Source organism: Coturnix japonica, chromosome 1 (assembly GCF_054131305.1).
Source record: "Coturnix japonica strain WE chromosome 1, WE-NBRP24, whole genome shotgun sequence".
NCBI classification, from domain to species: domain Eukaryota; kingdom Metazoa; phylum Chordata; class Aves; order Galliformes; family Phasianidae; genus Coturnix; species Coturnix japonica.
The window spans coordinates 97,049,355-97,076,660 of NC_140663.1; the positions used below are offsets into that span (position 1 = coordinate 97,049,355).

General features: G+C 43.5%; 1 protein-coding gene across 9 annotated transcripts in view; it reads right to left on the bottom strand.

Annotated features, from left to right (window-relative positions):
- RUNX1 (RUNX family transcription factor 1) overlaps window positions 1-27,306 on the bottom strand; it is a 147,688-nt gene that overhangs the window by 39,015 nt on the left and 81,367 nt on the right. For all 9 annotated transcript variants that reach the window (XM_015882125.3, XM_085547776.1, XM_015882112.3 and 6 more), the window contains 2 exons: window positions 24,663-24,819; window positions 8,944-9,048 (listed from right to left, as the gene is read on the bottom strand). In XM_015882125.3, the coding sequence (XP_015737611.2) occupies window positions 8,944-9,048; window positions 24,663-24,819 (262 nt within the window). The remainder of the gene's footprint in view (window positions 1-8,943; window positions 9,049-24,662; window positions 24,820-27,306) is intronic.

Genomic DNA, 27,306 nt, shown 5'->3' on the forward strand with positions numbered 1-27,306 from the left:
CACTTTCTTCCTATGCCTTTTTTTTTCCTTAATAGGAGTTAAATATTCCTAGCAATGCTATTTTTCTTACTACTTCTTTTTAAAATTAGTACCCCCATCTGAGAGTCAGAATCAAGCCCATCTTGCCTGGGCTGTAATAAAAAATGAACTTCAGTTTCCTGTTTTGCAGATGAGAGCCCTAATTACAAGCTATGAGCCCTTCTCTCTCCATTTCTATCCATATTTAATTCTCCAGTTGTACTGGGAGCGTCCACATTTTGAGATGAATGTTGGTGGGCTGAAGAGTGAACCCTTCCTGAAAAAAGCCACAACCTTTTGGTCATTCTCCTTCCAGCCAAGCATGCTGAGTGCACAACTACAGGCCTTTCTGATCCTGACAAACACCTGAAAAGCTTCACGTTCATCCTGAATTGCAACAGCCAGAAAAAGCAACCTTGGAAATTGCTGCAAGACAGGAAAGATGCTTCCTCCCCTCCAGCTCTGCTGGTACAGCCTGTGCTGTACTAACAAACAGCAAAGCACAAACACACCTCTGCTTAAATCTTAACACACATTAAAACAAAAGCAGAAACAAAAACATACCAAAACTGCACAGCTATTTTGCTTGACATGTGTCCACCAAAACGTCTAATGAACATGACATATAGGTGTCCTCTATTTTTGTTGTCAAAGGGCAATTATTCAGCGGGCTCTTCTCTGGAAGAGACTCAGTGAAGTAAAAGTAAGGGAACTGAAAGTTGAGAGTTTTGAGGGAAGTTGCTCATGAAGTTAAATTAGTCTGCAAAATTACACCCTTTGCCTTCTTTTTCCTTTCCCCCATGTTGATGTATACGCTCCAAGAATCCTGACTCCTTGACAAAACTTTAATGACTCTCAAGCAGCACATTGCCAAAATCCTCTTTTGTTTCTTTATAGTTTGCATCTTCCCACATGTACAAACTGCCTTAAGAATACCCTCTAGACATGGGCTGAGACATAATAGTTGAAGATAGGGATGAGAGAGGAGGTGCAGAATTAGGAACAACCAGCCAACCAACAAGTACACCAGCAACCAAGAAAAACACTGGCACAAAAATAGGTCTCTGTCCAAGGAAAAAGCTGCAGAAACACAAGTCTCAGACTGCAAGGACTGAGCCACCATTTGAGCAGCCCTCTGAAGATGGTTGCACACCCACTGAATTAAGGGGATGAGGCTCCTAATCAAATGCACAGACTTAGCTGGGATGAAGCTGAAGCCCTGCCCTCTAAGCCAAGGCTGTGCAAAGTGGGGATGCATTTGCTCTCATTGTGCGCCTTTGAGAGGCCAAATGTATGGAACAGTGAGTTGCACCAACACGGTAGTACTGAAGGATAGGAACTCACTTGAACTAAAGACCTTCCCCTAAGGCCAGTGGGTAGTGTTTTCACACAGCAGCTGTGAATACCTGCTTTTGCAAAGAAGTGAGGTTGAATCTTTTTATCTGTAGGTTACTAAGTAGTCCCTCCTCTGTACTAATGTGCCACTGTGCCTACAAAAGACTGCAGTTCACTGAAAGCTCATAAATTCATGTGGTTCTGCTGCGTCTTTATTTTAGGTTCTTGAACCATTTTTTGTTTTCCTCGTTTTCTTTGCAGCTGCAGAGAGATATAGTAAGCTACTGTATAGCATTTTGAAAGCAGGGCCTCTGAGAAGTTTCCAAACTGCATACAAGCAGGTTATTCTTTGGCTTGTTTTCTTTGGCTTGGTGTTAGCAGTGCAGAATGAGTCAAACAGTATTAACTTTCAAGAGGGAAGTGGTGTGGTCAACCAAAACTGTTTGCGGCTAGATTGCAAAGATAGGTAGAGCAGGTAATGAGGAACAGCCCATAATGCGGGGTGCAGGTAGGAAAGGCAGAGAGACTCAGACAAACAGAATCCTCAATAATTAAATCGACACGGTCATCAAAAGTTTTGTGCAGCTTTATGTGCTGGGGTTATGACACCGTCTGACTCCTCCTGACTGGTCAGCTCGGAGAAGGCAGCCTGGTGTGCTTAGTGCTTAATGGACTCCAACAACATCACTCTGCCAGGGAAGAACAAAGGGCTGAAGCCATTAAAAAAAAAAAAAATAGAATTGTATGAACTCTACTACTAGACTTTACTACTGTGGCCAGTTAAATTCTTTCTCATGTCTCCTCCCATTTTCACAGCCTGTTTCTTATCTACTCCACAATTAAAGAAGGCAAGGGCCGTGTTTTCATTCTTCTTGCTCCTGAGGGTATGTTTTAGTCATTAAAAAGCACAATGTGCTGTAGTACAACAGATAACCCTTTCTCCTACAGTGTAGAAGATCAGTGGACACAAACTCACCCAAGCACTGCTCTCCCTCATGCTTTACAGTGACCCATGCAGCACCAAGGTATGGACAGTCTGACTGAGATTCAGTGAGTGAGGGCCTCAGAGGGGACAAGGACAGTCACATTCCCATTGACAAACCTACCTGCCAGCACACTGCATGTCAGTGCTTTTCTCACATACACACTCACACAAATGCATGTTTCTACAGAAAAAAATATCCCCCCCCCCCCCCCCCCCCAAAAAAAACTTGTCTATCAATCACAACAGAGATAAATTCTTTGTAGTTAAGTGCACTTGACAAAAGAATGTCAGAACTACTGGCTGCCTTGGAAGCATTTCTTAAGTTGGAATGGGCTGCCCAGAGAAGCTGTGGTGCCCCATCCCTGGAGGCACTCAAGGCCAGGCTGGATGGGGCCCTGGGCAGCCTGAGCTGGTGGGGGGCAACCCTACTTACAGTAGGGGTTGGGGCTGGGTGGGCTTTGAGCTTCCATTCAATCCATACCATTCTCTGATCCTATGAATATACATTCATCTAATTCTTCTGCCATAGTTACAGAGGACTTTCCCACTGACTTCAGTAGAACTACACCAACGGTAGATATACTTGAAAATTCCATTGTGCAAACATAGATAAACAAAAATACCACCGTCTTTGTTGCTGTTCAACAATTACGACTGTATAGCAGTGCTTAACACAAGATTTTGTACTGCGAGTATTGTGGCAATTTCATTTAACTAAAATGACCAACTCACTGCCCCCATCACCCAACATCAACTCTCCCTACTGTCTCAGCAGCGAGACTGATAAATGTTGTGGAAAATAATTTCAGTCCTTCTTTTCCAGGTGGAAAGGAAGGATCTGCACCATGAAATCTCAAGAGTGCTGGTATATAAAACGAAAGGTTAATAATGAGTGAGATAAAAATGATGTCCCAACAACTAGGGCATGTCTGACACCCACTAAGAGACAATCACATTGCTTGAATTTTGGCTAGAATGTTCTGTTCGTTCACACAGCTGCTGTAGGCTTGCACATTGCCATTGCACAAGCTGACTATGATGCCTCCAGAGCATGCTTGTAATTTAAGCACCCATCCACCCACTCATCAGGCAGTGTCAATAAGACAATGGGACGCAGGGATGCAAATACACTCAGAGAATCAGCGCTGCTCAGCCATCGGCTCTTCTTGCAGCCCATCCCTTTCTTTTGTCTATACAAGATTTATTTAGATTGGAACCTCTCGGGGGCAAGTGTCTAAGCCAAGATTTTTAAACAGTGATTTGCAAGTTTGGGTTCCTATCCTCAGAGGGCGGTACACCATGGAGTCTGTGACATGTAGCTAGTGTTAGCAAAGGGAAAGAGTCACAGCCACACTCGCATTTCAGTACAGGGATTTTGCTATATAGAAAGGAACTTAAAAATGTCACAGCTTCCTCTATGCACTTTCTGCCAAGAAGCTTTTAAGCACTGTACATCTCTAGGTGAGTGAAAGGATCTGAAATGCCATCATTTGAATTTATATGGTGGGTCTGTTTCAGTGATGTGATGGTTCATTCTCTCATGGTTTCTAAACAACTCTTTGGTACACATAGTCTCAATTTCCAGCAGATGGAGGCATCTGCAGCAGCAAACAACCAAGAAATGAAGGCGTTTCATGCTATTTCAGGTCACCGAGACAACAAAGGTTTGGAGAACTGCTTGGCTTTTTCTTGCAGGAGGAGGCTGAAGGCAAAGATGCTCCTTCTGAGAAGATCTGGGCCAGGAGCTTCTTTTTTGAACTGCACAAGTGGGCCAAGACCACTCCAGCCAAGGTCTGACGGTGCCCTCAGCTGTGGCAGACCAAAGCTATGCATCCCCATGGCTATCTCTGCCAGAAGGCAAAAGCCAGCAACTGTCCCATGAAAGGCATTTCTTTAGCCAGCAGCCCCTAAAGCTCCTTCTCCAACCCTATTTAGCAATATTATTCCCCGTCTGCTTCACAGTATCCTGCCGTTTGATACAAGGATGCCAAAAAAGCATTCGGGAAAACCACAGATCCAATATGGGATAATCGCATTTAATGCACAGCTTAACCTTGGACAGCTCAGGGATGCTGGGGCAAAATCTGTGCAGCCCTTTCATTTTGCACAGTCTTCAGGCACCTGGTCCATTAGTGAATTTTTTCAGAGCTATGTAGGTTAAAACAATTCAATGAGAAAAACAGAAAGAAGCAGTCAAAAGAAGAAAAACCTAATTTTTGAGCAGACATACACAGTAGGTCAAATGGCCTAAGGGAAATATTTAATTTAAGAGTCATACTATTTCTACCAAGTTTCCTAACCAAAAGTATTTTCATCAGGAGCACTACTCTTGATCTGGTTACTGCTAATGATTTTCCCCATGGACTTAGCTCATAAAAACATAAATTGCTTTATGAATCATAGAATCATAGAAGTTGGAGAAGAAAATGATGGGTTAGGTCATCTTGCCCTTCTCTCTGACAGTGCAGTAATGTTTCTTTCTATTAAAAAAAAAAAAAAAAAAAAGAAAGAAAAGAAATGAAAATGAAAATGAAAATAAGCATTTCTGTAAAGCTGGAGAACGAAAACACAAAGTTTAGAAGAGATCTTCAAAATACATAATGAAGACAGTGGAGGAAGAGCCAGATTCTTAAGTACCTTGGCTCTCTCTAGAAACTCTGACAATCTGATGAGAAGAATCATCTGGATAGGCACAGTAAGAAATTTGGTGGCAAAAAAAAAGAAGGCAGTGCTGTAAGCAACGCGCCCAAGATGTATATATAGTTATATCGATACGTATGTGAATAGGCTGATGGGCAAGGAGCTGCCTGTAGATTGTACACTCTGACCAAATGTACAGCATGACATGCAAGAATCCAGGGTCTGAAAACCAGAGACAGGACTTGGTTCAGAGAGGGGCGACGCTTATGCACAAGGATACACATTGTGCTATTGTCGCCTAACGTGACATCTCCACACATCAGAGTGAGCCAAAAAGTCTGTGCTTTGTATGCTTGCCTTCAGAGCCCTTGGTCTGAGAATTCTTCTGCTTGCCAAAAAGTGGCTTCAAATGCTGCTCTGCATTACTTTCTGAAGTTTTTTTCTATTCTCCCAAACATGCATAGCTTAAGAGGCTGTCCAGTATCATTAAAAATCATATTTTAGAACCCTTTTTAATTCTGGCACAAAAACTGCTCTTATTTCGTCAATCTCTAAAGACAAAAGAACGTGTTTCTGTTATTTCTGAAGTTAATCGCTCTAAAGATTTGGGGGTTTTTTAATTAAAAAAAAAAAAAAAAAAGATTTTTCTATGATCTTTTATTTTCACTGAAAATTGCCTGGTTACAAAACTCTAATTTTTATCTCAGAAATGGCATCTTACCTCCCAGTATTTTTTACAGGCCATGTAGATGCTCATTAGAATCCAGCCTATCTGCAGCCACTACAAACTTAAAGTAAATGAATCAATGTTTGTTACTGCAATTGGCTTTGGAGGTAAGCATGGTTTCTCCAGAGGTCTGCGAGACAGCATTAACTAATTTTGTTCCTAACACTTTTTTTGCCCACATTTCTTTTCAATCAGGATATCTTAGAAAACACAGGTCAGTATTTCTGTAATTCCTGCAGCTCAGGTGAGAGACTGAGTTATGAATCCGTATCTTAGAATCACAGAATCACAGAAAGGCCTGGGTTGAAAAGGACCACAATGATCATTCAGTTTCAACCCCCCTGCTACATGCAGGGTCACCAACCACCAGCCCAGGCTGCCCAGAGCCACATCCAGCCTGGCCTTGAATGCCTGCAGGGATGGGGCATCCACAGCCTCCTTGGGCAGCCTGTTCCAGTGCATCACCACCCTCTGTGTGAAAAACTTCCTCTTAATATCGAACCTAAACCTCCCCTGTCCCAGTTTAAAACCACTCCCCCTTGTAGGCATGTGAGTTCCCAAATATTGATCAGCGATCTAGAAGCACTTCTCTCCCAGTTTTATTTTGATTCTAGCCTGCATGCAAGAAGGCTGATATCATCTTAAATCCATTCAGTACATGGCATGCATGTACTGATACGTTCAACCACAAATCCCGTGCAGGTAACAGCTGTGCTATCTATTTTGGTACAGGCTACAAATGTACCTTGATCTAATCAGAGCAGCGCAGAACAGCATACACCCACTGAGAGAGGGGATAAAAAAACACGTATAGCCCCAAACTGCAGGTCTCTCTCAGAGACATCACAGTTATTTTGAGAGAATTAATTCTGAGTTTAATTACTAAAAAGTAGTGAATGGGTGACAGCTGGGAAAACTGAGCTATGGTCAGGGTTGTTCCAAACATGTGAGGAATACGTAAGGGAGAAAGGTCTGGGTATTGCTTTTTCCTTCCTTTGTAGCACTTCATCCCTTCGAGCCATGTGGCATTTTAGTCCAATGTGGAATTAGGACAGCAGATACCATACTGAGCTTGGAGATGAGAAGGTTTCAGGTAGACCTCACTGTGTCCTTCCACTACTGCAAGGGAGATTTTAAGTAGGAGGGGGAACAACTTTTTACATGGTCTGACAGTGATAGGACAAGAGGGTTTAAACTAAAAGAGGGGAGATTTAGGTGAGATGTTAGGAGGAAATCCTTTCCCCAGCAGGCAGTGAGGCGCTGGCACAGCTCCCCATAGAAGCTGTGCTGCCCCACCCCTGCAGGCACTCAAGGCCAGGTTGGATGGGGCCCCAGGCAGCCTGAGCTGGTGGGGGGCAGCCCTGCCCACAGCAGGAGGTGGGGCTGGGTGGGCTTTGAGGTCCCTTACAACCCAAACTATTCTGTGATTCTATGACTACAACAACCACCACAGTTCCAAAGCTTGAGCCCGGTCAGCCTAGCGGACCTTGCAGCCCACTTAGGAGTGAAAGGAGCAGAATCCCTTCTGACGTTGCGTCATGAGTGACTTAGCAATAAATGGAGCTGTGCACTCCTTCCAAGGGGAGCTGACCTCTGCTCCTGGCACATGTAAAGCCTCCTTGAGTACGGAACTCCTTTGTACCTCTGGCTTGCCTACGACAAAGTGAAATCATTTACAAGGAAGCTTTTACATACATTTGAGTCAGGAAGATATGAGTGTTGCTTCAGTGTGTATTATATTTCTACTTCCTTTTTGAAATGCAGAATCTTATTAAATATTAACTACTATACCAACTGAAGAATTGATTTAAAACAGTAGGGTATGCCTGCAGGATGATTTTGTGTCCTACTATTCTAGCAGACTCATATTCAAAAAAAACAAAACAAAGCTTATATGTTGTATGCAAACTGTGAACACAACCAGGTAATTGTATATGCAAACCTTGCATATACAAATATCTGTTTTATGTGCACAGCTGTGAACCTGGTGCCTGGTTCACGAGGGACATTTTTCAGGGACAATTTAATCAGTTTTCAGGAAAAAAACAAAACAAAATCCACAAATGCAAACTAAAGAAGAAGCCTTATCCTGGCAGCACTTAAAAAATACACGTAGATCAGATTTTTTTCCATTAAATACATGCAGCATCATGATGCAACTCAGGCAAATGAAGGCTCCATTACAAAATGCATATGAAAGATAACCGTTTTCTAAGTTATTTAAACTCAAGTTTCAAACCCTTCTTCTCTTGCACCACTCAGTTAAAGTAGCCCCGAGCTGCATGTCTCATTCCCTAGTGGGTGTTTGAATCTTACTGCTTTCTTCTCCCAGGACGACTCCACTTAAGCAACAGCCAGAACTTCTGCCAAGTGTGCAGGAGTGAAAAACTAACCACAAACCTCAACTTACATCAGGGCATTTTGATAGAAATATGAAAATTCCACATTCTGAGGTTAAAGATTGCCTGTGGTAACAGGCAGAGCATATGCCAGAGAAGCACCTACATCTGCCTACCTGTGCAATCCTCACTTCCCTCAAAACAAAGCAACCTTCTCCCTCTAACCTAACGAAAACAACCGTATGTGTGAACGGTGTGAATATTCCCCTGGGATATCAAATCATTCCACTTCTCCTTAAGCTTCATTCTTAAAAAAGAAAAAATAAATAGGGAACACTGCCCATCTGTGAAAATGGGTGTCCCACTGTGATAACTGCATTCGCTTGTTGGAAGTATTGCTCTCAGCAATTACTGCTTTCCCAAGTTGTACAGTAGAATGAGGCACAGTGAACTCTACAGAGGAAAAACCAGGTGCTGCCTCTCAGGCATTTATTTATTTCTGCATTGTGGCTGAGCTTGAAAACTTAGATTGATGACGTATTGGTTTCCAATACTTTAAAACCCTCTTAACATCTGAAAGACGAGACTAGCAAGAAATAATGCATAAGGTATATGCTGCCCACCTTTTACCAGCATGCCTTCTGTCAGCTTTTGGTTATGATCCAAACCATCTCTAGGTAGATACTTTATAAATGCAAAGTAATTCACGTTCTAGATCAGCTGAAAAATAAGCCTTCAGGAAGGCATAATTAAAACCACTCATAGGACAGCCTTGGCTTGAGGCACATCCACTGATCCACATGCACTGGGTGCTGTTGCACTGCATACAGCTGGTGATGGAATGCCTGAGCTAAGTAATCAACAAGACCTTCTGCAAATGCTCTTTTTAGTTCACTTACTTCTGGGTTCGCGTGGTCCATCCACCGTTATCTTGATGGCTCTGTGGTACGTGGCTACTTGTGGCGGGTTTGTGAAGACTGTGATAGTCAGTGTGAAGCTTTTCCCTGCAAGAGAGAAGGTTACTGAGCATATGTACTGAGAACATGTTGTCCTTTCAAACAGAATCAGAACACACCAAATGACGCTAACCACTAGCTGTTCATATCTGCAGACAGATATGAGGCAGCATGGGCTCACTACTGTCTGCTGCTGGATGCATTCCCTTCATGGCAACTGCTCAAAGCATTTGGGAAAAAAAAAAATCAATTTATATGTAAATGTTCTACACTTTGTTTGCAAAATAAGGAGGTTACCCTTAACAGTTATAGTTTATCTGATCTACTAGACTACTGGTGCATTATCTGAACTTCTGAAAGGCGGTTAGTTCAGAGAGGCTTAGAAATTGTAGTCGACTCTTCCAGAACTGCCACGGGAATTTGATCAACAGTGCTTGTTAAAATTAAAGAGAACTGGCTACTCATGTCCCCGAGGCGGATCGTAAGATTCCATGCTTTGTGGCTGAAGCTAGCATTAGATCGATTCCATCTTATGAAACAGAATCCTTGAAAAATAATCCGCTCCAGCAATGCCAAGAAACAAGGGAATGGAAAAAATTAAAAAATCCCTACAGCCTGTCCGCAGAGAATTAAAGCATTTTATGAAGACACAGCAGAGCATTACGCTCAGTTTCTCTATTATTCAGTAAGAAAACTGTGAAAGCCTTTTCAAAACTGTTGCGCGCATGCCACAGCTCTGAGTTCTGAAAAGTGCCCATTTGGATGGCTGCTGGGGAGGCCGGATGGTTTTGTATCCCCCTGTGACCATGAGGCATTCAAATCCTGCTGCCTCTGGATTTGGTTTTGGATAACACCAGCACAACTTCAGGCATCTTTTTCAGAAACAAAAGTAATTTTCTTTATCTTTGATAAGACCTTGTGTTTATATTTATTATGGCTTTGGCCTGGACAGCGATAAAAACATTGGCTGTTGGCAGGTTTAACATCCTTATCTCAGCATCATGGAGGTCTCAGATACTGCTATCTTTATTATCAGTCAGAGACAACGAGGGCCATCATCCCAAGTTAGATTACCAGGAACTGTTGTAAGAAAATTCAGGTTCTTCTCCTCTGGGCACATACAGATCTGCCTGGTTTATTTCACTGCCTGACTCCAGCCCCCCTGAAAGCTGAGTCTCTTCCTTTATAAAAGCCCTCCCATTTTTATAATTTGCTTGGTTTATCTGTATAAATATAATTGTAAATACAAGTATAAATGCCTGCCTCTAGCAGCAACACGCTCTTTCCCCCCAGACCTCTCCCCCCACCTCCCCGCCTCCCCGCTTCTACCATGTGCATTTACTTGCAATTCAATACTTCTCTTAATGCAGTTCCTACTTTGGTGCTAATGGTCTGCATCAACATCGCAGCGGGCACACACACACATAACTGTTACTGGAAAGTGTCCTCATCACAGCCCAGTGAATTAGAGAGGTATTCTCCCCACTTTACAGATGAGGAACTGTGGGGAGATAAAGTGTCTTGGCCAAGATCTAACAGGAAGCCTGTGGCCAGCGATGCTAACCACTTTGGCTGCTGCAACTAAATCCGACAATAATCCTGAATCACAGCCCTGAGAAAACAGAAGCTGAAACACAACCCTCCCGGACTGCAGGCCACTATCTTCCCACCTCCACATCCTCACTAGAAAGCACTCCCTGAGATCAAAAGAACTGCAACAGCAGCAGAAGTAATTTTAGATCCCTGTTTGAGGGTCCTTAGCCCTCAACTCTTGGGTCCTACATCTACCAAGACCAAAGATCACCATGCTCCTGGCTATTTATAGATGCTAAACTACAAGATAAAGCTTTCTTGCTGTTTTTCCACCTGTAGACCAGATTCTTCTATAAGGTATCATAAGTAAAGTTCAGTAAGCTTCCTTCTAAAAAAACTCTAATCACACTCATAGCATTATGCCTAACAAATATCAAAGAGGCTCCTGTAGATCTTCCTTCTAGCAAAAAAATACTCCCTGTATTATTATATGCAACACCTAGAACACCAAGGCTGTAAAAAACTCTGAAAATATATATTATTCCCTTTACTAATTGTAGCATTTTCATCTTGATCCCAGTTTTCTTTTTTGACAACTGCTGATGCAGTCGGTAAGGGGTTGCTGCTGTTCTGCTGGAATATGTAGTCAGTTTATTTTTTTCAAAGGCCCTCGTGGTCCTTCCAGATAGAAAAAAAAAATACAGAAAAAGAAGATCTTAAGATACTGAACTTGAAAATGAGGACACATTACCAAATGAGACCAGAATGAAAAAGAGGGGAATGACGTTACTTTCTAGATCTTCTACAGAGCAGACAGGATCTCAGAACCAGTTTAAGGTTGTGATACAAGCTGGCAAAAGCAGGAAGATGCTTAGCGTACTTCTTGTTGACAGAAGAGTATTCATTAACCACATACTGGTTAACCACAGGACTATATAACCATAAACCTATGTGTCACTCATTGCTGCTTACCAATAATTCTGGCTGTGTTTTTCTCTGGTGGTTCTGTTTCATTTACATTTAGTTTTATTAAGTGGTTTTATTATTTTTATTCATAGCTTCTACATTATTCATTCATGTGTCTGGCTGACAAAGGTAGGTTTAGATTGGAGGTACTGTTAGTGAAACGTGTTTTATGGATGTACCTGCTTTGGGATTATAGCACATCTATAAACTATAAAGGAACAGGTGCCTCCAAGGCTGTCAGACAGCCTGAGTGAAGGACTAAGCTCTACAGAGACTGTAGAGAGGGGTCTCACAATGCAAGAAGACCTTCTGAAGTGCTGGCCTGGCTCAGATGCTTCAAATAATCACAATGACAATTTGGTTATGGTCCAGTAGTGACAGCAAGCTAGCATGTAGCCCTTCACTGACTAACACCAAAATCTGAGAGCCTCTGGTCCCATAAAACTCCAGGAAATCCCGCAGAGCTTATTTCAGGTCCATGATATATGCCTCAGTATGTTTAAGCCAATCCCTATGCCCTCATTCTGGGAGTCTTTGCTGATGGTGGAACGCTTGAAAGGCAATGTCCATGCCAAGCAGTACCTTGCTGGGTGCAAGAGTCCTTTCAGAGACTGCTGCTCTCCATAACGCCCACAGTAGCACTTATTATTAGCCACAGAGCACCTGCTGAGCCCGAAGATTAATTCTCCTTATGTAGGACAGAGCTCTGCCATTGAAAACCCTCCTGACAGACATCACACATTCCCTCACATGGGTAAGGAAAGAGCACGAGACTCACTGCTTCCATCGACTCTTCCACATAACTAGGATAGGAAAAATTGCCTGGTAATGTTTATTTTGCAGGAGCATTAAAGTCAGCACTCTTTCAGAAAAAAAAAAAAAAAAAAAAATGGAAACAGTAGCAGTTCTGGCTAAAATACAGCACTCACTTTTGAAAGAGAGACTGGAAACTGTCAAAGCGCTGGTTAGAGACTGGACTGTAAACTGTGCCTTCAAGAATGGCTGCTGACTTGACAGCCAAAGTCAGTCAGATTAAATCAGTTGTCCCCAGCTTCTTACTTCACAGGATTGCTTACAAGATCTTTTGATGCTGTGCAAAGCTGTAAGAACTTCAGAACAAGTGCAGAGCGCAATGCCAGCCAATGCCTGCTCAGCAATACCGCTCCTCGACCAGCAAAAGGCAAAGATCAGCCTCTGGTTCCCAGGCACATGAAGGTGTTGTGCTCATGCTGCATTGCAACACAGCGACCTGAACTTTGCATTCAGCTGCATCACATCTGTCTGAGTCTGGAAGCAAAGAGAGCCATGAGCTCACACCTGGCAGGGAGAGGGATTTATGTCACTCGTCCTCCAGAACAGTCCTGCACTGGACTGACGGGCTCTAGAGGGAGCAATAGGCTTGTAAACAACGGCCCCTGGGAATGTCCAAGAGGAAATGAGGGAGAAAAAATGAATCCTAAGTGACAGCATGGTCACATGAAGCTCGTGTGCGCTGCTTTAGTCAACTCTGAACAGTGTCATGGCCAAATGCAACTGCGGGGGTGGCGGGGAGGAGAAGGCATTCTTGAAATCAATGGCTGCATGGGCAGATGCAAGGGGGAATGGGAACAGATAGTTGAGTCCACTCCTCAAACCTACCCCTTCACTTTAATCCATCCCGTACCTACAAAAAAGATTGATTCCACTGAAGAAGGGTTAACCAAATGAGGACAGAGTGAAAACAGAGTAAAGGATTCAGAGGTTTGTCCATGTGGAAGGGAGCCAACAAATGCTGTGATCATGATTACTGCACTTTGCTTTGGAGATTTTTTACTGCCGATCATAGATGTACCATATATATATATATATATATATATATATATATATATATATATATAAAGAAAAGGGGGGATGGTTTTAAACTGAGGCAGGGGAGGTTTAGATTCAATATTAGGAGGAAATTTTTCACACAGAGGGTGGTGATGCACTGGAACAGGTTGCCCAAGGAGGCTGTGGATGCCCCATCCCTGCAGGCATTCAAGGCCAGGCTGGATGTGGCTCTGGGCAGCCTGGTCTGGTGGTTGGTGATCCTGCACACAGCAGGGGGTTGGAACTGGATGATCATTGTGGTCCTTTTCAACCCAGGCCATTCTGTGATTCTATGACTGTGATATACATTGTAAGTCATTATGGTAAAATATTAGATAAAACAGAATGAGAAGGGAAAGAAGCCAAGAATGCTTGTGCTGATAAAGACAAAAGGCATGGGTGGAAAAATATGAAATAAAAAGATGCAATGCAAATTATATTACAGACGTTTCTATGATATTAGTGAGAGACTTCTAGATCTTTGTAAAGGAGATTATAGGACTATTCATTCAGCTTCTACTTTTTAGTACTTATGCACTTCCTTGTATTAAACCACACTAAACAATCCATTGAACACACCTTTACAATTTCTCGCAACATCTTCCTGGGGGTCTGCCAAAGTAAAGATACCTGCTGTGCTTTAATAACATATCGGACAGCATCCCTGGGCAGGAAGCAATGCACACACATTCACTCTCAACAGTTGACTGCTGTACACTGGGGCCAAATTTTGCCATTTTTCTCACTTAAGGCACATTATAACTTGAATAATTCAAATGTAATCAATAGGGCGAAAAGGGCCAACATATTTTGACTTTGCCTGTTACGCTTGGTCCAGTGGCTATTCTATCAGGAAAGCACTGCAGCTGAAGTAGGTGGCATAAAGAAAACAGAGCATCATTTGTTTACCAGCAGTACCGCAAATGCCGCTGAATTTAAATATAAGTAAAACCTGTTATGAACCTCACGCACTGCAGCGCTATAAAGAGTTTGCAAACTCCGACCACCACTGAACAACAGACTGAATGTATCAATGAGCACACAGGGAAATGGCAGCAAACCAGGGTCGTAGCCCAAAGCAACACAGGGACCGTGCATGCAAATCAGCTGCATGGACAACCGATCCCTTTGCATATTTGCGGGGTTATCCTGTGTGTGTGTGAAGCAAGTATGAGATATGGGAAATTCACCTTCCAAACCAGACTGGGTCAGCATGAAGGTGCACTTCTGAGCATTGCTGTCAAGTGCCTCACTCCAGGAAGTTCTCCTATCTGTGTTTACACAGCATTTACTTGCACAGAATGAAAACTTGATCCTGATACATCAGTAGGTGTTTTGTTCTGGATTTATGTGAGACTAAGCCTCCACGCAAATGGCCCAAAGGGTCCTGCTACATGCTTGGCTCCAGTGCTGAACTTTATTTGCTGCACAACAGCTGCTGTCAGATCTGCAAGCAGCTCTGCTGAGCTGGGCAGGGCATCGCTGCAGGGCTCCTGCCCGTCTGCTTCCCTCTTAACTTCCTGCAGTACAGGCCAGCACTGAGGAAGGACGTGTGCCTCCTCTGCTTCTCCTCACCTGTTCTCCAACCCCTTTTTCACCACTGATTCCCTGTGCTGGAAGGCTGGAGGGAGGTTTTATCTGGGGTGAAATCATTTCAAGGCGTTATTCTGGTGAAGTGTACACATGGCATTTAACCCAAGGCAACGCAGGGACCACGTTAAGCAACCAAAATTACATAACTGAAATCTGAGCAATGTTAATAGAGGAACTGCCAATATCAGCAGGTGCTATAACATCTACATTTACTCTAAAACTGGGTATCTGGGTGATAAGGACAGTCTCTTTTTTTGGCCTGTTGTTTACATTTTAATTTGATGAGTTTGTGTGCAGCTAGTTTCACTTCTGCTCTGACGATGGGTTTCACTTCTCAGTTCCACTTGCTGTCATCACGATATCCACACCACCTCCTGCAGCCTTGCAGGGGCCTCCATGCTAATCCCATCCTCAACAGCCTGGCAAAGTGTGTAAAAGTGCAGCCACCACCACTGCTGTTGCTGCACTGTGAGCCTGCAAGGTGGCCCCGCTCTGCTCAGGGATTGATGTCCATGGTGTTGCATACAAGTAATCAGTCTCAATTTTGATCCCTTCAAGTTCCTTCCCTTGAGTCATTACTTCTACTACCTGCATCCTATTTTTTCATCACACAAATATAAGGAGTGTGGTTCAGCAGACAACCACAAAAGCACAATTTCAACTGTTTAGAGACAAAGCTGTGGTAGTTCAGTAGTAGGAGATACCAGGTATAGATACCAAATTGTCATGGTCATTTATCAGGAAGGGAGCTGCAGAAGATATGTTCCTATCTGGAAGACATCTCTGAGCTTTAATCAAACTCACTGAAGAGGGAAAACATGCAGCCAAGTGATTTAAGACCTGGGTTTTAGGAAAGAGGTCTCTGAAGGCAGGGTGTTTTACCAATAGCAGCTTCTACATTAGTCACTTCTGTACAGCAGTGTCAGCAATCCACAAACACACAAAACCACCAGGAATTCCCCTATACTGTGATGTTGTCTGATTTCTGAAAAGTGACTCTTTCAAACTACGGTAGGCATTTGGCTGGCATAAATGTTATGTTTATGTCCTATGTATGTTCCAGCTTTCAGGCTTTGAGACCGAGGTTGTGTGTGCATGCGTGTGTGTGAGTGCAGGCACCAGAATAGCAACCACATCTGTCAGTAAGACAAAAAAGTATTTTTCCATCCTGTTTTGAAAGATGACCTGAGTGACCTATTTTAACTGAATCTTGAGGGTGGGATGCCTTCTTAGATTGAAAGCCTGCAGATCAAGTTTGCAAAATGGATTAAAGCATTAAAAGATTGGGTTGAGGGGGGAGCAGAGAGAAGACCTTTTAATGGAAAAGCCAAGCAGCCTCTAACTATAAGTGGAGTTGCTGCAGTAACCACTATAAAATTCTTATGAACTTGGGTGGAGACAATAATTACAGCACAGGAAGAATGAGATGCTATGGGGTGCTTGGCCTCTGCAGCAGAGCTGTAGCTCAGAGAGATTACAACCCGAGTTTTAAAATAAAGGGCTTCTTGCTACAGTTTTAAGACTTGAAATGTGTACGCACAATTTACACAAATATATGTGCCGCCAATGTTTGAACACAGGTTTTGAGAGGGTGGAATTAAAGTGTCAGTAAGAATTAACAAGAGCTATTTTTTTTCCCCCCTAAGATGACTCTAATATAAATTTCTGACACTCCATTTGAACTGGCCACACCAAAAAGTGAACTTCTGCTTTCAAGTTGTGGCTTACCACATATCAAAGAGCTGTTTTCTTTTTTTTCACTGCGGTATCGTTTTAGTTTTAAACACAGCGCTTCCCTAAACTCAGAGCCTACGGTAACTGTACATAAACATACATTCAGAGATGACAGCCTCCTGAAGCACATCCAGCTCTGGTAGAACAAAACCACCATCGTTAAGCCGAGTGCTGTGTCACTGCCCAACAGTTCAGGGAAAAAAACAGCAATGGGAGCTCAAAATGGAAAAGACACTTCAAAATGAGATGACTTAAATGCAAAGCTACCTACCACCTTCTCACTGAAAATGCCTTGGGATCCTTAAGCCTAATAACAGTCCTTAACTTAGCTATAATTTCAAGCCATTAATAAGCTTTTTAAGGTAGAAATTATCACCCACACTTTAGAGGGGATGAGACAGACATGAAAAGGTGAAGGCCAGATTCACAAGAGGATTTAGCTGCCTGAAGTGGGATTTGGGTTTGATTTAAATGCTTCAGCCCCAAATTACACCCCTTGGCGTCCTTGTCCAGGCACCTTCTGTCTGAGAGAGCTTCCCCTGCTGCATGGCCCTGCTGTTCTGTAGCCACAAGCTCAGTCCCTGGGGAAGAACAGCTCGGCGTGGCCGGTTGTGAGACCACTGGTGTAATGGCTGTTGTGGTTTGTGGCAGATGCTATTCTGAGGCACCTTCACCTCATGGTGCATGGTCCCATGAGCCTTGAGATCTCATGGTACCATAAGCCCTCTGATATCTAAGTTCTGTGGGAGCTCCCTCTGCCTTTTTCCACTACCTGGCCTGGCCTCCTCTACAGATAGATGCTGGCACACCTAGGTGCTTTAGCCTGCTGCTGGGGCCTGAGCCGAGCACATTCCTTGCCCTGCACAAGAAGAAGGATGATGGTGAGGCTGCAGGCACAGTGAGCACTAAAGGCATGGGTTCACTGGAAGAGCAACATGCTGCTCTGAATGCGGCAGGTGAGGAGCCCTTTGTGATCATCACTGCCAGTTCAACAAGGGCGACGTGGTCCTGCAGAGGCCTCAAGCAGGAAAGCCAACCTGACAGGTCACCTCTCCAGCAGCAGCCTGAGTTTGGGAGTGTGCGTGGGGACTGTTTACTCTGCACTCATTTTCTTAGAGGAAGGACTCCTCCGTGCTGTCATTACGCTAATGCAATGCGCATTGATTTAAGAGCTCAGCAGAAGTCTGGGGTCACTTGATGGATATCCGTGCAGTCAGCGATGGGGAGATAACACTGCCATTATGAAACTGGGACCTGCCAAGCTCCACCAGGGACAACTTCCAAGAGCAGAACGGCCTCTGAAGCCTCAGATATGGACACAGCTTTGTCAGAACTGCAGTGCATAAAGTCTGGCCTGTGGAAACACTGCAGCCTTGCCAAAGTATTTCCTTCAGTTCCTCCCTAAACTTCAGGGAACTGATGTGCGTATGCTCTGCTCCAAGCACCGCCCTGCTGAAGAGCACTGATGGCATCAAGCCTTCAAGACATTGCTTTTCTCCTTGCCTTCCCTCAGCCCTCTCTACCAGCAAAGACTGCATGGCATGGGCGGGCAGTTCCGTGTAGGAGAGCAATGGAGGGGATCAAACATCCATCCAAGCACCACACCATAGGTCAAACCTGGCTCTGGTTGTACAAGCATGAGGCCCAGCTTGCTTGTTGCCTGCAGGCACCACCATGATACACACAAAAGCACCTCAAGGCACTGCACAGCTGGATGTGACCTGGCCTCCCTGGCATCAGTGAGGGGCTCTTGGTGACTGACTGCCTCAAAGTGGACAGGCACCAATGGGAGACGGGGAATATGGTGTGGAGATGGATGCAGGATGCAGATGAAAGGAATGAAGCTTAAAAAAAAGAGGCTAAGAAACTGTATTGAAATAGTATGATGGGGAAACTGGGCGAAGCAGGCTGGGAGCAAAAGAGTAGTGAGTCAGCCAGTATCAAGGTAGAAGAAATACTGGTGGGTGTTTTTTTTTTGTTTTTTTTGTTTTGTTTTGTTTTTTGTTGTTTTTTGGGGTTTTTTTGTTTTTTGTTTTGTTTTGTTTTGTTTTTTGCTGTTGCTAAAGGACTTATTGAAGGGAACAGAGACTGATTCAAAGTGCTGAGGGTTTATGCACATGACTATGCTGGAAAAAGAAGGCTCTGCTGACAGCAATTGTAAGCCACTGATTTGCAGCATCCTCACTTTTGCTAAGGCTGAGTGAGCTGACAAGAAGTGCTTGCCACAGGACAGTCATCTGAAGTTCCCTAGCCAGCCCTGAAGCCAAGATTCTAATTAATATCAGAATGACTTCATTCTGAGTACAAAACAGCAGTTGTTACTTGGGTTGCATATGTACCTATCTACCTACACATAAAAATAAACATGTTATTTGACCAGAACAACCAATGAAAGGGGGCATGCTAAAACACAAAGCAGAAAAAAATTGATCAGAAAGAAAGAAGAAAGTAAGAAGAAAGAGCTCAAGGGCAAGTAGATCACTTGAAACTATGTAACCTCTTCATTTAGAGAGATCCTTTGTCTTCCTGACACAGTATCCTGGTCAGCCCCACTTCTTTTATCATCACAGAAAAAAAGAAAATGCTTGGAGGATAGTGTCTGCCTCATCCTCATCCCTACCCTGCCTTTAAAAAATGTACAAGCACAGCTCTGCACAACCAAAAAATAGATTTATTGTTATTGGAATGAGGGCAGTGGTTCAGCACTTGGCATGGTCACTGTTTACAGCAGTAATGCTCCCGGAGACAGGAAGTTCTCAAAATCACTCTGCCATTATTTTTCTCCTGTTGACGCTTTCTGATTGAGAGCTCTTTCACCCAGACCAAATTTTAAGTAACCCAGCAGAGTGTTTGTGAGCTGGCAAAGATATCCCCAGTCATGCTCAGCCTCGCAGACCACATGATGTTTTCGATGCAGACACCCTCTCTGAGCTGTATCATATACTTTCTTACACAATCAGCAATTCAGAGAAAAACGGCTGCACGTATTAAGTCTGCACCCACGACGACTGGGGCTGAATGCTGGCAATAAGCAAGCCTGCTCCCCTGCCTCCTTCAGCCAGCCCCTGTCCAGGGCTTGCGCTGGGAACAGCTGTGCTTAAAGAGCTGGCTTTGCTCAGCAGTCTCACCGTGACCCGTGCTGACTGACCTCAAAGACGCTCTGACTCGTGGGCATTAGGGTCAAGAGTCCTCTCGCTGAATGCTGGCAAGGCTGCATCATTCACACAGAGCTCTCGATGAAATGAATGACGCAGCCAAGCACCCATGTGTCACTCAGGAACAAAATGACCACTTCCAGTCCCTGTCTTTTAGAGAAAAATTCACTTGGGTCAGACAGGATGGCAGTGGAGATCCCTGTGATACACATCTACATCTAACCAAAGCAGGGTGAGGATTTCTGCACCAAACACCTCTCAGTGGCACATCCTCTATTGCTGTACACCCATGGCCTGAGGTATCGATAACCAGTTGTTTTTCAGCTCTACCAACTGACTCTTTTTCAGCTCTGATTGCTGCTGTGTTTCTTCTATTTTTGTCCTGCCTGGCAAGCGTGGCAAGTCATTACTCCAGTATCTGATACCACATCCCCTAAAGCATTCCAATGGTTTGGACCCAGACCCGTGTGGCTGCTTAATGCTGATTTTACGATCCTGCTGAATAGCATCCTCTTCTGTTTTGCACATACTTTTGTAATTTTGAATGCGCTTAAGTAAAAATAAAACAAATTTTAACTAAGTGCCTACATAACACAACCACAAGCTGAAGCTACACAGAAGGAGCAAAATTCTGACTTCAGAAGAGCAATAAAAATAATTGAATTCAGGATCCAGGCCAGTAATTCTTGTCTTTGGACTATTTCTGAGATTCCAGCTCAAACTGATTTTTCTTCCCCAAAATCATATCCAGAAGGAAGACTTCTGGAGGCAGAACCTTACGACTCTGCTTGGTATCCCACCTCCTGTGCTCTCCTACCGGCTGCTTCTGTGAAAAACGGGTACTTTTCTCAACTCCAAAGAAAACGATTGTGAAATTTATTCAGACAAGCTTAATCCCAACAGCAGGCAGAAAACATATATGCAGTCTCGGTGTTCAGTCCTTTCCAAAACTCAGTTTTTAAAAGGACCCTGCTGGAAAGCTCGCTGTATCACGAAGCTCCAGCTACAGATTCCAGATTTAAACTGAGATCTTCTATGGCAAGCCAAGACAATTCCTCATTAGCTACTATTATGATAACCTGTTAATAATCATTTTCATCTGGAAAACATGTTTATTTGTTGTTGCTGTTGTTGTTTTTACTGCAACATTCTACAAAGAAGATAGTTACTGGGATTAATGATTCCAAGAGGAAAATATGTAATGCTTACTGAGCCATGAGGCTTGCCCTCTCCAAAATAACTATTTATTTTTAATTTTATCCAATGAACTTCCATGGTGTCAGGCTTTTTGCACTGGATTTATTTCACCATCGTTACACAAACTCGTTCCTTACACATTGAGAAAACAGGGCACTCTGCACTAGCAGCGAGTTTGAAGCTGAATATGTTTATGAATGGAGGGAGGAAAAAGTGTTTTTTAAATAGGTAAGCAGGCACGAGGGGCTGAGATTGGCTGAAGTTTTAAGCGACATTTTTCTTTCAGAAATTACTTACTGGAGTTTACAAGCCAGACAGGCAGGTTTTCCCAGTAGCATTCTCAAACCAGGGTGAGGAATAGCAATTCTGGACCCCAGCCAATTCCAATGTAAATCTGTTTTATTTGGGAAAGCCAGCCAAATTGCTTTCATACGGCATCTCTGTTTTGGGAGACGTGTGATATTCTCAGCTCCCATCCTTGGTGTCGAAAACGAGAGTGACTTTTTAATCCTGAACTGCAGGCACAGCCCGAGCAGCACAAGGCCGGTGCTTTCCCGTTCAGTATGGAATGAGTGCTGAAATGCCATGCGGTTCTTTGAGGTACAGCTGATATCTGGTCATGGTGTGATTTCACGGATGCACAGGATCAGGTCTCTGGATGGAGTGAATTTTAACGCTCCCGCGGAGCTGGTTATTTATTGGGATGGGACAATGGTCCTCTGCAGGAGCTTGTGAAGCAACTGCTGGCTGCCTTGCCAGACCTCACTGAAAGCCCACAGAAGAAAAACTGAACTATTTGTCAGGAATGTCAAGAGCGACAATTTTCTCCCATTTTAAAAGAGAGAGGGAAGTGGCTCGCTGACAGTTCAGTGAGGCTTTAATGGGGATCTTTACACCTGAGCAAGAATTAGTGTGTAGTGAAATATAAGCATGGAAGAGGACTGTCACTCAGCAAAGCTGTTCCTTGTTCTCCAGTAGTGATTTTAAATCACCCAGGTACACAAATAATGCCCACTATACCTGCAACCAATGTGAGCTCTCAATGGCTATTCATATAATATTTCTGGCATCTCATTATCACTGGTGGCAACCGAACTTATTCAAACTCAAATATTACACAGCAAACAAAGTTTCAGTTAATTTTCCTCTACCGAAGTATCAAAGGCAGCAATGCCCTTTGAAGCAGCCACCTTATGCTTCAGGCTTTATACAAATTCAACAGAACAGCACCTCAGAAATCATGTACCAAATGCAAACAATCCACACCTTTGGAAAACAATCCCCTGTTGGAGGAGTAAACACAAGCATACATTAGTCACTGGCTCCAAAGATGGACAGCCAATGGGGTTCATGAGATTTAACCTACAGGACTGGCTAGCAGCATGCAACGCTCCCAAATCACTCTATGGCCGAAATGATCCCGAGCACCTGGGTGTCACAGTGCACAGCATCCACGTCCACATGCACACACGTCCATGAGTGACAGCTTCCAGCCACTGGCACCTAGCAGGCAAGGGGCTCAGAGAGGCTCTCTGCTAAGCCTGCTGAATGAATAGCCACTGTTCTCCCTCTGCTGCTGAATTCTGACCTTGAAAATCCCACAGTTCACTGTTATGATTTCTAGCTTCACTACCGTGGCCAGGAACTGAACTACAGGTTTGTTTTTATTAGCTTCTCAGCCACTTTGCCAGCTATTCATTTGAATCTTCTAAACAGTCATCTCTGAATCATAATGCAAATTCCATTTACTGAAAAGGTGGAACCTTTAATATAACAAATGAACATGTTTAATGACTGATACTTTTAGACATTACAGCATCTCTCATGTTTTCAGTAAATGGATATAATTTTCTCTGCATTACCCTATTATTATTCTTTGCTAGCATTACGAAGCTATGTTCTCAGCTGCGGGTGTTTTCCACCAAGTACATTTTGAAGACGGCCTAAACAACATGATTTAAAAGACATCACCCTTCGTACCCTCAGCTAAAAATGCTGCAGGATACAGAGGGATTGGATGGGGATTTTACACTTAAAATGTACTTGCTGCTTGCATCCGTGTTTCAAGAGGACCAAGTTCTTCTAAAATTGCAGGCTGTACTTACACTAGAAGAACACCCTCAAATGCATTTGAATTCAAAGGCAAATAGAAGCTGTTGTGTATAATCAGAATGACTTCCTCAGCCTAAAGCTTGACCCATCTGCCACTGCGAGTAAGAGATTTTGAGAGAGAGAGCAGAAGTGGGTCACCTTTGAACTCTCCTGAAGTGTGCCTGTAGCTCAGCGTGTGCTTTTAAAGCTGCACGTGCCACCACCACGCATTCAGAGATGGCCCGCGTGCTAAAGGAGCGCCCATATGAGAGGGGAAAATGGTGAGGAGGGGTTTGTGAGCCCCAGACTATTCAATCTGGTTGTGAGGGACAGCAGCAGCTCACAAAATGCTCCGAATAAATGGATGGTATAAAGAAACCTACGCAAGTGCTGTAGATACTATCGTTTTGATTTGTGAATGCTACAGCAACTGAATTGTCCTTAGGTAACAATGTTGTCTTTAGAACCCCATGATATTATGTCCCGATTTTACTTGAAGATATGAACTAGACAAAAGGAAAATACATAAGCAAATAGCGTATGAAGTCACATGAAAGATGCGATGATTTTTGGTCTTGACCTTAAACCTGAGAGGCTGATTGTTTCCCTGCACTTTCTCTAACCAACAGTTCACTGGCTCCAGTGGGTTTCCTCTAACCACCCTGACCATGCCAAGGTGCTCAACTCATGGGAACAAGGGCAGTAATGCAGGAGGAGTGCTTCAAATGAACTCATAACAGAAACATGACTGCTTCAAAGCCATGGTTTTCAAGATTATGGGCTTGAGCTGAAGAGTGACATTAAGAAGTATCCTTCTGTTGCTGTGACGAGCTTTTGGACCAAGCTTTGGATGCCTACTTGTACACACAGGAGCTTTCCAACAACCGTCTTCATAAATACAGTCTAAGTCAGCTTTGACTTGTTACTTACACTCTTAAGACGTTTCTATTTGTATCAGTAATTCTCATTTATCGCAGAAAGCCAATATTAAGCTCGTCCATTTAGTTCTGCTCTGTACTAACCCACCCTTATGCACCCTGTAATACATTAAATAATGACTACTGTGTATAGTTCTACAGCAACTCCAGAGAAAGAAAAGCCAGAGAAACACTTGTCAGGTCCAAATAAAACCTGATAAAAATTCAGAACCATGTGGGGATTGTTTGCAAGCATAGGCTGACTCACACCGTTGCAGAGATCAGCTTTGGAGAATTGGTATTTTAAATTGAAAATGTGTTTTAATTTAAACTTAAACATGGGCAATACTGCGCAGGTCCTAAATTGGTGGGAAGAATTCTGGAGTCACAGTGAGCCTCACTGACTGTGATTTGTTTAGTTGTTTTTAATGAGATCTTATGGTATAAATGTTGAATGACTAAAGAATAAACCGAGAAAAACACACAGCTGATTCTGCACCTTTTAAACTGTCCTCAGGTATCCCCACTGCAGAAAGCTCAACACATAGCACTCCAATTCTCTCCCCGGAACCAGAGCTGGACACAGCTGGTAAAGATGACCGAACGGTGGCTGCAAACAGATACGTACCTCTTCCACTCCTACCCACGAATCTAAGGTCGTTGAACCTCGCCACTTGGTTTTTCATGGCAGCCGTCGCGTTTCTGAGTTCTGCAGAGTAGTTCTCGTCGTTTCCAGCCATCACCGTGACCAGCGTCCCATCGGGTACGTCTCCCAAAGCCACCACCTACCAAATCAAACACAGAAACCTCAGCATCCTCACGGGATGTGTGTTTTTGGGAATAGAACATCAACAAGTGATGCGACAAAATAGGAAAAAGCAGCAGCAACAAAAACAAATGCAGACTAGAAATCGTTCGGGGAAAACCATGCAGACTTACGGCTACATTTTCTCATTGACCCGCATCCAAAATACAAAGCATAATGTGCACCTCGGTACAAAATAAGCCTTCCAAAATATATTTTTGTAATTGGCAGCGTATAAATTCAAGTAACAGGAACTGATTCTGATCTGATTTACTTCAGCAGCCTTACTTTTAAGCTACAGCAAAGTCAGCACAAGCATCTAAACGTAACATTTGAAAGAAAACAAACCCAAGCCAACTGCCTCGTGGATGCAGAGGGTCAGGCTGCCCACAGGTGCATCCATTTCCTCTCTGTTCATCCCACTGATCTGAATATATAAATTCAGAATAAATCCATGGAGAAGCAGGCCTCAACTGAGGGCTCAATCACAACCTACTGAACCTTTGGAAAGCAAATCACTGACTTAAGACCTCACCTGCAATCTGATGGGTGGAAGCTGCAGCCCGAATAAAGGAAACCTGCAACAGCTCAGAAGCTTTCACCTCATCCTAAATGTTTGCAATGTAGCACCCCAGTGCCAGTATCTTTAAACTAATATTCAGAAACACAGCATCCGCATTTCTTACGTTGGGAGATGTACACATTTCTAACGCTAAGCTTTCAGACTCGTACCTGCAACGTTCACAACTTTTACACTAACAAAAACTGTATTTTATCTTATCTTCCTCATCAAGACTGAATTCTCACTGCAGTTTTCCTTTGCAATGATCAAATGCATGTCTGGTGTGTCTCTTGACTGACTCTGGCAAAAGTAAGAGCTCGAAATAGGTCCTCTGTTGCAATGTTTTAAGAACCTGCTGCTCTTGCTAAGATGTTTCCCCCAGTTAAATCTACAAGAGTGACCTCAGGACTGCAACCAAAAATAAAGCAGGGGACTAGGAGTGGAGAAAAAAAAAGTCGAGTTCATTTCTATTTCCTCTTTTACATACTCTAGGAGGAAGTAGTCCTGCAGCAGGTCCTCTGAGTTGCTATTTGATATTTTTCCTTCCTCTTAGCATTTTCTAGCTTATGTCCACGCAGTTATAATGGGCTCCAGCTAGTCATAGCTTGGGCTGACCGCTGTTAGTTTCTGTTCACACTGCTCTTTCCAAACAAGACCAGCAGCTCCTTTGCTCACTCTGTCTCTGATGCTGACCTTCCAACAACAACCATTCCCCCCAGCACGACAGGAGTGGTATTTTAGAGCTTTTCCTGACGCAGGGCGCCACTTTTCTCTCTTCAGTGCTCTCCCTTCTGTCAACCTATCACCCTTATTTTCACTTCCACATACAAAGTTAAAATCACTGAGTCAAAATTCCCACTTTATGGCTGTATTTCAGCTTCCTCTTTCCCACTCCTCCACGGCTTATGCTTTTGTTTTTTCTTCTCCTCCGCATGCCACTCGCTGTCTCTGTGGCCTATTCTGGTTTCTGCTCTGCACTCAGCATTGTGCCTTTCATAAAGCCCCGATCTTGGCATCAAACAGTCCCCTCACAAACTTTCCTCTTTCCACAGCGCTGTGCAATGAGTCGGGCTAGCTTAAGCCAGCAGCAGCTGTGAAGTCAAAACATGCACTTCTAATGAAGTGATCAGAAAACCTGAATACATGCACGTAGAGTAAGGACAGAAGGAAGGGAAAGGGGAAATGTGGGCATCACCCTTGGCTCCCCGCGATGCAGATGGTGCTGGCTTGTTCAAGGAAACACCTGCCAGCATTTTTAGGGAGAAAAACCTTCCCGAATCCAGGATCAGTCGGCTCTTACAGCACCAATATTGAGAAGCACCGTTTTTAAAGCACACTGCGAGCAGCCTCAGTGATAAGAAATGCGAAGAAAACGTTAGAAACATGCATAAAAAAAAAAAAAAAAAAGAAAAAAAAAGAAAGGCACGGTGCAGAAAAGAAACCAGAGGTAAAAAGGCACAAACAATAGAAGCAGAAATACAAACACTGACGTTAGATGGGGCAAAAAGACTAAACAGATAAGTTGGGACTTGCTGGCTGCTGTTATCTGGGCTCCTAAAAGACGTTTGCTTCCAGAGAAGGGAGCAGCAGCGCTGCAACACCGCCGGCTATCGAAATGCTCACTGCTGGCGCAGCAATCAAACCAAATCGCCCTTTTTAATGAAGACTGAGCTGATTTCCAAGCCGCGTTTGGACGAGGAATATGTATGGCTATCTGTGAGAGCTATCGTGTATTTTTCTCTAAGTTTCTCGGAATTCTTCCTTACTTCAGGAAAAATAAAAAAAAATAATAACATGCATGGAAAAGGTCGTTGCTTTTGGGAGTAATATCCCAAACCTACAGATCGAATGTAAGGAGACGATTTGTCTGAGGAAACGTGAGGAGAAACCTCTCTGCCTCCTTTA